Here is a 12571-nt window from a genome sequence, read left to right on the forward strand (position 1 = left end):
GTCATATTATGAATGATAATAATATTTCTAAAAATCATCACTCCAAACCGCGCCGTGCGGATTCTTTGGGAAGTTGGAGACGTGCTATAGTCTGGAAGCAGATGTGGGGCATCTACAGAGGCGTTATCATAGTGCCGGAGAAAGGACTCGCTGAAATCGTCATCGAAACAGACTCTACCATGGCTCAAGAGTTACTCATGAATGGGCCACCTCAGAATTGCCCATACAGATAAATTTTGGAAGACTTGCGCTATCTACTCCATCGGTGCAACTGCTCCGTCCGCCATATTTTGCACGAAGCTAACCAATGCGCTGATAAACTCACCAACATGGGAGTTGGTCAAGTTGAGCCACTAGTGGGACTGGAGGAACCACCTTTTGAAGTCAGAAGTCAGATTGTAGCTGATATGGTGGGAACGGAGTATCGGAGGATCTAGACTCTGAATCTCCCTCCACCTTAGCTGTGTTTTGTTGTTTCTTTCTCTTCTGCTGTACCAAAGTAAATAAATAAATAAAATCTCGGGGTCCCCTTTCTTTGTCAGACATTTGTGTATCCTTCTTGAGAAAATTGTATTGTTACTTTTTTTTCATATAAATATAGTAGAAGCTGATTATGTTTTGGTTTCCTAGTACAAGATATAATATTCCCAACTTTTCACCTAGAGCCAAACACACTCCTATGTTAAACTCCATTTAGGATATCTAAACCCAACTCCAAACTTGATGGTAGGTGTAACCAAACACCCCATTTCAACACAAAAAAAAAAATTAGAAGTGCAGATTTTTTTTCTTCATTCTTCATTCTCTAACTTCTCTCTACTTTCTCTCTCATTTTCCTTTACTTTCTTGGAGGCCAAACACCACACCTTTGCTCCACCCTTACACCACCACCTTGACCCACCATCTCCACCACCTCCGGCCACCTTATCTCGCCGGAAAAAGGGTCCGGTCGGCACTCCTTGAATCCATCCGAAAATAACACAATAGAAGCACAAACTCTAGATTTTTCTTAATCTTTTGAAGAATCAAAGCATGGGATTTATTTTCTTGATGGATTAGAGGCTTGTACTTGGTAAGAATCTTTCTCTAAAAGTTTAGTTTAAGGTTTTACATATTTTGAGTTAGAGATGATGAAATTTTTGTGTTTTAGATCTATTATGATTTGGGGTTTGCTTGTTGAATTTTATACTCTCAATTAGTTTCCATGAATGTTTTACATGTTTAAAAAAAAAAATGGTCAATTTGATGGTTGATTTGGAGATTTAGATTTTGGGTTAATCTAGGGTTTGAATGTGATGTAAAAATTGGAGATTTTGGTGTTAGGGAATTTATATGTTGAAATTGAGTTGATAAATGATGGATTGGGTATCTCTATGTTCTATGGAGGAATTTTATAAGTGATTGAAGATTTTACTTAAGTTGTTGAGTTTATACAAAAATGTTGATTTTTGACTTTTGTAGTAAATTGATGGTGGTATTATGCATATAAATTGATTGGATATTTAAAAAGTTACTAACTCAAAGATGTTCAAAGGATGGGTGTTATGGAGATTGGATAAGTTATTTGTTTGGGTGATTTAAAGTTGGAGGAGTTCTTTAGCTTGTCATTCCTTAGCATAATTTTATTTAGGATCATTTTTGTAGATGTTGTAATTTTCATTGAAAACTTTTCCTAATTTGAGATCCTATTTACTAATTGTTAGGATTGGAGGAAGGCATCTCTCCACCTCTTGGAAATTAATTTGTAGAGTTTCAAATCTACACTTTTGCTATTTTTGGAGGTGAGTATACTTACCATGGAAATTACCTTACCTCTATCTTTATTACAAAGTTTGAAAATAATTTTTGAATTAAAGGAAGTGAATGATACATTTCATCATGATATATGTATAAAAAGAAAATCTATAAATTTATTGAGGCCAAGGGTTGAGTTTTAATAAAGATATGATTTCATTTGTATAATGAAGCATTAATTTTTTTATGAGAATTTATTTAAGTTGAGTCTTTCAAATTTTATGATGATGATGATTGAATGACAGTGAAATGTTATGTGAGGGTATTTATTTTATTGATCATATAACCGAATATAGCCTTTGGGGCCACAAGGGCCAAAATGCTTTGGGGTCCTGGGGACCGAAATGTTTTAAGGACCATAAGGGTCGTTATATGTATAAGGGGTCCTGGGGACCGAAACATTGAAACAAGAATTGAAGTGCTACGATGACATGAGCTATGTTCCTATGGTTATGTTCTGGGTAACGGTACCGTCACCACCTAAGTCGCGAGGTAACGCGACCCTAAGGCTATGTAGTGGATTGTATGATGGACATGAAATCTTAATGTATTGAAAAGTTATATTTTTGTTTACTTTCATTATCCAAATGTATGTTTTTTTTTCTGCCTTATGAGATTCCTTGGAAAAAATCTTGATAACGTTTTATGAAAATTGTATTTCATCATTTTTATTTTTATTTTGTATAAATTTAAGTCCAATTAAGCTCTTATGTTTAGTATCTTTATTTTGAACCCTATTGGTAGGAGCAAGTTTTATAACTCCATGGTATTGGTATACTCATTGGGCTTTAGCTCATTCTTTTAAATAATTTTTTTTTCAGATTCATAGACTTTTGTGTGGCTCGCCTCAACTTGGAAGACTAGAATTTTTTTTGAAGGATCACAGGTGGGCATCTTGTGGTTGAGGTTTTGCTTAGGGTCATTCTAGGATGTAAGCTTACCCTTTTTTTTTATGAAGGAGGTTGATTGTAAAAATTGCTTATGAAGTTGGATGTATTGATGGATTCGTGATTAGTATGCATTATATTTTTTTTTTTTTTTTTTTGGAGGAAATGCTTGGGAACTATCTTGTAGCATGATAATATTTTTTTGTCTTTGAATAGATCATCTCATATATGTTAGGCAATTGAAAGGTCTTATGCACTTTTGTTGATGTGGTGATGTGATGTAAGAATTATACAGGAATTTGTGGTGTAAAGGTGCTATAGCGTTTGAGGTGCACCCTCTTGGCAGGGTTTTGCCTTGCCAAGATTGGGTCGTTACATTTTTGGTATCAGAGCCTTAGGTTATGAATCTGTAGACTAGTTATTTTAGAATTAAAGTTGATAGGGTATTGTAGTTAGTAATTCGATTAGTGATGATGTTTAATAGCGATCTAGTATTCTAAGTTTTAATTGTCTTGTTATACAGGCGCGTATGGCAAGGCGAAGAGTTCATAAGAGTCGCCCCCTTATGGAAGTACTTGAGGCTGAGCGAGAGCCACATCTTAGTGTTGGAAATGAAGTTCCACCTCGGGTTCAGGAAGAAGAGATTGAACATGAATCGCATAATGAGCAAACTCAAGAGTCAAGTGCCAATCCAGAAGTGGGACATTCAGATAGAGTCGTACCACCAAGGGCTGACACAGCTCCAGCATTTTTAGACCCTAGTGTGCAGCGCCTTTTAGAGTCAATGGCTAGCCTAGCGGAGAGGCAGACTCACATCCTTGAACAACAGAATGCAACACAATCAAGGCCATTTGTGCAACCTACAGAGAACCGCCTCACCACAATTGAGAGGTTCAAGAAGTTGGGGGCTCCATCATTTTCTGGATCGCCCAATCCTATGGAGGCAGAGGCCTGGTTAAGGAGGGTAGAGTAGATATTTTCTGTGATGGAAGTATCAGACGAGCAGCGTGTTGCACTTGCTAGTTTTATGCTGGTGGAGGAGGCTGAATATTGGTGGGAGGCCACGCAACGCCTACTTACGGCAAGTGGCACCGGAGGATTGACCTGGAACCAATTCACTAAGGTTTTCAATGACAAGTACTTTCCAGCTACCTATCGGTATGAAAAAGAAAGAGAGTTCCTTCGGCTAGAGCAAGGGGATTTGACTGTAGCTCAATATGAAGCTAAGTTCATTTCTTTATCTCGTTTTGCCCCTTCGTTTGTGGATGATGAGGAGGTCAAATGTCGTCGTTTTACAGATGGGTTGGATTTGGACATCAAATCTTGTATCCGAGTATTGGGAATAACTAACTATTCGACCTTGGTTGATAAAGCCTTAACAGTTGAGAAAGATGTCATAGAAATGAAGTTAGCGGAACAACAGAAGAAGCGCCACCTTAGTTCATCCCATCATGAGAACACATTTAATAGACCGTCAAAAAGAGGTGGTCATGGTTATGGTTCAGTCAAGAGCTCTAGTGCATATCAAAAAAATAGAGAGCATCCCACCCCAACCCAAAGCATTTCTAATCAGCATCATGGACAGTCTAGTGGGACATCATCTCAGTTTACTCGAAGTGTTTGCAAGCAATGTGGGCGGGCACATACAGGTGTTTGTCATGCTGGTACCGACTTGTGTTTTCGTTGTGGCCAGAAGGGTCATTTGGTGAAAGATTGCACAGTTCCTAAAATGACTAATTTGGGAGATACACGAGCTTGCTTCAATTGCGGACAACCCGGACATTTGGCTAGAGATTGCACACGAACTGCTTCATCTGCTAGTACTGGAGTTGGTAGTAATAAAATTTCAGGTGCCGGCCGAGGGGGAAGCCGAGGAGGAGGTCAGGTTGGGACTAGGTTTGGCAAGCAGAATAAAGGAGGTGTTCAATCCGATAGACAAACCTCGTAGGGGAGAGTTTTTGCTTTGACTCAGCGGGATGCTCAGGCTAATCCGGAGGTGGTAACAGGTATTATTTATGTGTTCAGTAGGGAGGCACATGTACTTATTGATCCGGGTTCTACACATTCTTTTGTATCTCTATCATTTTCTTTGCATGCTGATAAACCTATTGAACCTCTAGGCTATTGCTTATCCATTACTACTCCTATTGGGGATTGTGTTATAATTGAGGAGGTATATCGAGGTTGTGTATTACAGTTGGGAGATAGGGAGATGGTAGCGGATTTATTGCCTTTAGAGATGCTTGATTTTGATTTGATTTTGGGAATGGATTGGTTGGCTTCTTACCATGCTTCGGTGGATTGTTATAGGAAAGAGGTAGTATTTTCCAATTTTGGGGAACTTGAATTTAGATTTTGTGGAGATCGATGTGCGTCCCCATCTTATGTTATTTCTGCTATTACCGCTAGAAAAATGCTTAAGAAGGGATGCCAAGGATACTTAGCCTATGTGATTGACTCCGAATTGAGTGGTCCAAGATTGGAGGATATACCAATTGCGTGTGACTTCATAGATGTTTTTCCTGATGAACTACCTGGATTACCCCCAGATCGAGAAATTGAGTTTGCTATTGACTTAATTCCTGGAACTGCCCCAATTTCTAGTGCACCTTACCGTATGGCCCCAATGGAACTTAAGGAGCTTAAGATACAATTGCAAGAGTTATTGGATAAAGGCTTCATTAGGCCAAGTGTCTCGCCTTGGGGATCACCTGTGTTATTTGTGAAGAAAAAAGATGGCACCATGAGATTGTGCATTGACTATCGGCAGTTGAATAAGGTCACGGTGCGTAATAAGTATCCTTTTCCGCGTATAGATGATTTGTTTGATCAACTTCAGGGAGCATGTGTGTTCTCCAAAATCGATCTCAGATCAGGGTATCACCAACTTAAGATTAAGGAAGAAGACATAGCGAAAACTGCTTTTCGAACTCGCTACGGCCATTATGAATTTCTTGTTATGTCTTTTGGTCTAACTAATGCCCCCGCCGCATTTATGGACCTTATGAATAGAGTGTTCCAACCATACCTTGACCAATTTTTGATTGTATTTATTGATGACATACTTGTTTATTCCAGGAGTCAAGAGGATCATCAACAACACTTGCGGGTGGTATTGCAGACCTTACGAGAAAAGAAGTTGTATGCGAAGTTTAGCAAATGTGAGTTTTGGTTAGATCGTGTCGTATTTTTGGGGCATGTGATTTCGGGTGAAGGTATTTTTGTGGATCCGAAGAAAATAGAGGCTGTGGTGAATTGGGATCGTCCTACTAACGTGACCGAGGTGAGGAGCTTTTTAGGGTTGGCAGGCTACTACCGTAGATTTGTAGAGGGGTTTTCATTGATTGTGGCACCATTAACACATTTGACCCGTAAGAATACCAAATTTGAGTGGACGGAGAATTGTGAAAAGAGTTTTCAAGAATTAAAGAAGCGATTAACTTCTGCCCCAGTGCTTACTATTCCGTTAAGTGGTGAAGGATTTATTGTTTATAGTGATGCCTCTCATCAAGGGCTCGGTTGTGTGTTGATGCAACATGGAAAGGTAGTGGCCTATGCATCTAGACAATTGAAGAACCATGAACGCAATTATCCCACCCATGATTTAGAGCTCGCAGCGGTTGTTTTTGCTTTAAAGTTATGGAGACATTATTTATACGGGGAAAAATGTGAGATATATACTGATCATAAGAGTTTGAAATATTTATTCACACAGAGGGATTTAAATTTGAGGCAAAGGAGATGGGTTGAACTGATTAAGGACTATGACTGCACCATTAATTATCACCCAGGAAAAGCTAATTTGGTGGCCGATGCTCTTAGCCGAAAATCTACAGGGAAATTAACTCACATTCAGGGCATTCGATTTAGTCTCTTACATGAAATAAAATCTATTGGAGTTGATCTAGCAGTTGGGAAGTCGGGATCCTTGTTAGCTACAATTAAAGTGAGACCTTTGTTAGTGGATCGCATTCGAGAAGCCCAAGGGAAAGACTCAATTTTGGAGAAGACCCGAGCTCGAGTGAAAGATGGTACTCTGTTAGACTTTATTATTAAAGAAGATGGTGTGTTGATGTTTAAAAATCGGTTATGTGTTCCAAATGAGCCCGAGATAAAAAGGGAGATATTAGATGAGGCCCATAATTCACCTTATGCAATGCATCCGGGGAGTACAAAGATGTATCGAAATTTAAGAGAAAGTTATTGGTGGCCAAATATGAAGAGAGAAATAGCAGAATTTGTGTCAAGGTGTTTGGTATGTCAGCAGATTAAAACAGAGCATCAACACCCAGCTGGTTTACTTCAACCTCTTCCTATACCTGAATGGAAATGGGAGCATATTGCCATGGATTTTGTTTCGGGCCTGCCTCGCACACAGAAGGGGCATGACTCTATTTGGGTTGTTGTGGATAGGTTGACCAAATCTGCACACTTTTTGGCTACTAAGAAAAACTTTTCACTTGATCGATTAGCAAAAATTTATGTGGATGAAATTGTGAGATTGCATGGTGTGCCGGTATCTATTGTTTCAGACAGAGACTCGCGCTTCACATCCCACTTTTGGCCTAGTCTTCAAAATGCCTTGGGTACTAAACTGAGATTCAGTACAGCTTTTCACCCCCAAACCGACGGGCAATCCGAGAGGACAATTCAAACTTTAGAAGACATGTTGAGAGCTTGTGTCCTAGATTTTCGAGGTAGTTGGGATGAACACTTGACCTTAATAGAATTTGCATATAATAATAGTTATCAATCAAGTATTGGGATGACTCCCTATGAAGCTTTATATGGGCGAAGATGTAGAACTCCAGTATGTTGGGATGAGGTTGGAGAGAGAAAATTGTTAGGGCCAGAGATTGTTCAAATTACTACCAATAAAGTGCATATTATTCGAGAAAGGTTGAAGGCGGCTCAAAGTAGACAAAAGAGCTATGCAGATAATCGGAGGAGAGATTTGGAATTTCAAGTGGGAGATCATGTATTTTTACGAATCTCGCCATGGAAGGGAGTGATGCGATTTGGCAAGAAAGGCAAACTAAGTCCAAGGAATATTGGGCCATTTGAGATATTAGAGCGCATTGGCAAGACTGCTTATCGTTTGGCCTTACCACCTAGTCTATCTCGCATTCACAATGTGTTTCATGTATCCACATTGAAGAAGTACATGCCTGACCCATCACACGTGTTAGATTTCCAACCAATCCAACTCAAGGATGATTTGTCTTATGAAGAGGAAGCCATAGAGATTGTGGACATGAAGGATCAAGTACTACGTTCCAAGACCATACCACTAGTAAAGGTATTGTGGAAAAATCATGCTTTGGAGGAAGCTACTTGGGAGCGGGAGGATGATATGAAAATTCGATATCCACATCTTTTTCAAGGTATGAACTAGACTAAACAAACGAATAAATTTCGTGGACGAAATTTTCCTTTAGGGGGGTAGAATTATAATATTTCCAACTTTTCATCTAGAGCCAAACACACTCCTATGTTAAACTCCATTTAGGATATCTAAACCCAACTCCAAACTTGATGGTAGGTGTAACCAAACACCCCATTTCAACACAAAAAAAAATTAGAAGTGCAGATTTTTTTTCTTCATTCTTCATTCTCTAACTTCTCTCTACTTTCTCCCTCATTTTCCTTTACTTTCTTGGAGGCCAAACACCACACCTTTGCTCCACCCTTACACCACCACCTTGACCCACCATCTCCACCACCTCCGGCCACCTTATCTCGCCGGAAAAAGGGTCCGGTCGGCACTCCTTGAATCCATCCGAAAATAACACAATAGAAGCACAAACTCTAGATTTTTCTTAATCTTTTGAAGAATCAAAGCATGGGATTTATTTTCTTGATGGATTAGAGGCTTGTACTTGGTAAGAATCTTTCTCTAAAAGTTTAGTTTAAGGTTTTACATATTTTGAGTTAGAGATGATGAAATTTTTGTGTTTTAGATCTATTATGATTTGGGGTTTGCTTGTTGAATTTTATACTCTCAATTAGTTTCCATGAATGTTTTACATGTTTAAAAAAAAAATGGTCAATTTGATGGTTGATTTGGAGATTTAGATTTTGGGTTAATCTAGGGTTTGAATGTGATGTAAAAATTGGGGATTTTGGTGTTAGGGAATTTATATGTTGAAATTGAGTTGATAAATGATGGATTGGGTATCTCTATGTTCTATGGAGGAATTTTATAAGTGATTGAAGATTTTACTTAAGTTGTTGAGTTTATACAAAAATGTTGATTTTTGACTTTTGTAGTAAATTGATGGTGGTATTGTGCATATAAATTGATTGGATATTTAAAAAGTTACTAACTCAAAGATGTTCAAAGGATGGGTGTTATGGAGATTGGATAAGTTATTTGTTTGGGTGATTTAAAGTTGGAGGAGTTCTTTAGCTTGTCATTCCTTAGCATAATTTTATTTAGGATCATTTTTGTAGATGTTGTAATTTTCATTGAAAACTTTTCCTAATTTGAGATCCTATTTACTAATTGTTAGGATTGGAGGAAGGCATCTCTCCACCTCTTGGAAATTAATTTGTAGAGTTTCAAATCTACACTTTTGCTATTTTTGGAGGTGAGTATACTTACCATGGAAATTACCTTACCTCTATCTTTATTACAAAGTTTGAAAATAATTTTTGAATTAAAGGAAGTGAATGATACATTTCATCATGATATATGTATAAAAAGAAAATCTATAAATTTATTGAGGCCAAGGGTTGAGTTTTAATAAAGATATGATTTCATTTGTATAATGAAGCATTAATTTTTTTATGAGAATTTATTTAAGTTGAGTCTTTCAAATTTTATGATGATGATGATTGAATGACAGTGAAATGTTATGTGAGGGTATTTATTTTATTGATCATATAACCGAATATAGCCTTTGGGGCCACAAGGGCCAAAATGCTTTGGGGTCCTGGGGACCGAAATGTTTTAAGGACCATAAGGGTCGTTATATGTATAAGGGGTCCTGGGGACCGAAACATTGAAACAAGAATTGAAGTGCTACGATGACATGAGCTATGTTCCTATGGTTCTGTTCTGGGTAACGGTACCGTCACCACCTAAGTCGCGAGGTAACGCGACCCTAAGGCTATGTAGTGGATTGTATGATGGACATGAAATCTTAATGTATTGAAAAGTTATATTTTTGTTTACTTTCATTATCCAAATGTATGTTTTTTTTTTCTGCCTTATGAGATTCCTTGGAAAAAATCTTGATAACGTTTTATGAAAATTGTATTTCATCATTTTTATTTTTATTTTGTATAAATTTAAGTCCAATTAAGCTCTTATGTTTAGTATCTTTATTTTGAACCCTATTGGTAGGAGCAAGTTTTATAACTCCATGGTATTGGTATACTCATTGGGCTTTAGCTCATTCTTTTAAATAATTTTTTTTTCAGATTCATAGACTTTTGTGTGGCTCGCCTCAACTTGGAAGACTAGAATTTTTTTTGAAGGATCACAGGTGGGCATCTTGTGGTTGAGGTTTTGCTTAGGGTCATTCTAGGATGTAAGCTTACCCTTTTTTTTTTTTTATGAAGGATGTTGATTGTAAAAATTGCTTATGAAGTTGGATGTATTGATGGATTCGTGATTAGTATGTATTATATTTTTTTTTTTTTTTGGAGGAAATGTTTGGGAACTATCTTGTAGCATGATAATATTTTTTTGTCTTTAAATAGATCATCTCATATATGTTAGGCAATTGAAAGGTCTTATGCACTTTTGTTGATGTGGTGATGTGATGTAAGAATTATACAGGAATTTGTGGTGTAAAGGTGCTATAGCGTTTGAGGTGCACCCTCTTGGCAGGGTTTTGCCTTGCCAAGATTGGGTCGTTACACAAGAATAATGAAGAAACAAATACAATCAAGTTGCTTATCCCATCTCAAACCCAAAGAAGCCATTTCAAAACAATAACCAAATACAATCTCTCTCCTAACCAAAAAATACTGTCCAAAAAAAAAAAAACTATTCTCAGCAGCAAATTCAAAACTCAGTACTCTTCCCTCCCTCCATCTCTTGCCTAATTTTCTCTACTCTATCAAGAACTCCCCCAATTGCTATGTCAAATGCATCTTCAAGGGTCTCCAATCTTGACATTGGATTTGCATATATGATTCTAGGAATCAGCCTCACAACCTCTTCCCTCATTGCTGCCACTTCTTCTTCCGATATCTGACTCAAAGTCTTCTCAATATTCACTCTCCCATCTTTAATCTCATCCTCTGGTATGAACACAGAATATTTTGAATAATTCTTGGGTAAATGCCATATATATTGCTCGTAAGCTGATCTAGAATCAAAGAAAACAGGAATGCACCCTGCCAAGATCGAATCAAACGTTGATCGCCTAGTAGACGTATCACCGGCAGGCTGCAAACAAAACTTGGATCTTTGAAAGATTTCTATCACATAAGTTGGGTTATCACACTTGTTTTCGCCCGAAGCACAATTCAAAAACTTGCATTTTTTTCCAGAATCAAGGCACTGGTTAATAATCTGACTCCGGATAGAATCTTCATTGTTGGGTCTTGGAGCACCCGCGAAAGAGAACAAGTATTGCTTTTTCATTTTCCTTAATTTGTTCTGCCATTGAAACACCTCGTCATCGCTCGATGGATGGAAATAAGTTGGATATGGAATCGCAAAATCTCTATAGGTTTCGGCTTGGGAATATGATTCGATTATCAAAATCGTCATGTTTTTGGATTCGGGTAGTGACATGAGTTTGTTTCCCCAATCGGAATCGTTGTCGGTTTGTCTCCTAAAATCCCATGTAACCCTTCCTGCAACAAAGAAATGATCTCTTCCACCCATAGATTTCCACTCAGGCTTCTCAGAAACCCATTTGGCTAATTCAATGGGTACTGAATCTCTTATTGAAGTGTTGAAACCCCAAAGGTATCGACCGATGTCAAGGCCAGCGTAGAATGGTACATACATGATTGAAGCCAAAGATGAATTGTTGGTTAAGCACTTGTAGTTGTTCATTCTGTTGTGGAAAATCACTTCCAATAAAAACTGGTTTGTTTCAAACCAACTGATATTGTTTTGGAAAATCCCATGAAAATCCGCGGCATGAGGACCGAGACCCATGTTTGATACGTACTTGCAAATATCAAACCATTTGGTTAGTGATGAACAATTCTTTAGAATGTCAGTGTTGAATCTGCTAGGAAGATCATGAACATAGATATATCGACCCGAGCACGAATCCAAAACATGTTTGGAGACGAGTTGAGTTGTGTTCTCATTCTCAGAGATAGAATGAGAAGTGGAGTCTCGAAAGATGAATGAATTTGCGTAGTTGGCAATGAAGGTGAGCCTATTGTTGTTGTTGTTGCCTGAAAATGAAGCTGAAGAGAGGAAACAAAGCAATAGAAACCATAAAATGAAGCCGAAAACGAAACCAAACCAGGATTTTTTGTTGTAGTTGAGGTTGATCGAATTCTTCATGTGACTTGTATTGATTTGCCAAGCAAAACAATCTTTGTTATTTGTTTAATTGATGAATCGTCACTACAAAAGCAATAGGGAATGAGGGAGATAAACTCTATCTTAGACAATGTCTGAATGAAAATGTGACCAAGGGAGAGAGATGACAAAGTTTTAAATGGTAGTGTTAGAGCATCCACATTGGCACAGTCAAAATAATAAAAAAGTAAATTATAACTAATAAATTATAAAATTGTTCCTCCATCAGTCTTAATAATTTTTTTTAAAATTAATTTTTTGTTAAATTTGCTACAGTACCTCAACAACCTTGTTGAGACACTGTTCATTAGATACATGATTTTTTATTATATTTTCTGGAGCAGAACTGGGCCAAAATCTTTAAACTGATCGTCCACCCGGATATCCT

The 12571-nt window shown here is 37.7% G+C and overlaps 2 protein-coding genes and 1 long non-coding RNA gene across 5 annotated transcripts; 2 read left to right on the forward strand and 1 right to left on the reverse strand.

Moving 5' to 3' along the window:
• Positions 1-672: 672 nt before the first annotated feature.
• On the forward strand, positions 673-3492 carry LOC114301858 (uncharacterized). Of its 2 annotated transcripts, none has more exons than XR_014335407.1 (4): positions 673-1072; positions 1704-1781; positions 2616-2927; positions 2994-3492. It is a non-coding gene; the product is annotated as an uncharacterized LOC114301858 (long non-coding RNA). The 2 variants fall into 2 exon arrangements; XR_014335408.1 differs by having other exon boundaries at positions 681-1072; positions 2616-2680; positions 3205-3480.
• Positions 3493-3696: 204 nt separating this feature from the next.
• Positions 3697-10422, forward strand: LOC114257276 (uncharacterized). 2 transcript variants are annotated; one of them, XM_082878034.1, is made up of 3 exons: positions 3697-4687; positions 9194-9271; positions 10107-10422. In XM_082878034.1, exon 1 carries the CDS (start codon positions 3709-3711, stop codon positions 4627-4629), a length of 921 nt encoding a protein of 306 aa, XP_082734160.1. In that variant the 5' UTR covers positions 3697-3708; the 3' UTR covers positions 4630-4687; positions 9194-9271; positions 10107-10422. The 2 variants fall into 2 exon arrangements, 1 of the variants encoding a protein (XP_082734160.1); XR_014335406.1 differs by lacking the exons at positions 3697-4687; positions 10107-10422 and adding an exon at positions 8137-8563 and having other exon boundaries at positions 9194-9643.
• On the reverse strand, positions 10284-12218 carry LOC114315912 (putative xyloglucan galactosyltransferase GT14). The gene has a single exon (XM_028262555.2). The coding sequence runs from the start codon at positions 12163-12165 to the stop codon at positions 10696-10698; it is 1470 nt and encodes a 489-aa protein (XP_028118356.2). The 5' UTR covers positions 12166-12218; the 3' UTR covers positions 10284-10695.
• Positions 12219-12571: the final 353 nt, after the last annotated feature.

The sequence above is a fragment of the Camellia sinensis genome, chromosome 7 (assembly GCF_055761805.1).
Source record: "Camellia sinensis isolate YWXY chromosome 7, ASM5576180v1, whole genome shotgun sequence".
NCBI lineage: Eukaryota > Viridiplantae > Streptophyta > Magnoliopsida > Ericales > Theaceae > Camellia > Camellia sinensis.

What these genes read in the sequence shown, in the direction of transcription:
- LOC114257276 (XM_082878034.1), top strand. Translation starts at nt 3,709, where the DNA reads ATGCTGGTGGAGGAGGCTGAATATTGGTGGGAGGCCACGCAACGCCTA.
- LOC114315912 (XM_028262555.2), bottom strand. Translation starts at nt 12,165, where the DNA reads ATGAAGAATTCGATCAACCTCAACTACAACAAAAAATCCTGGTTTGGT.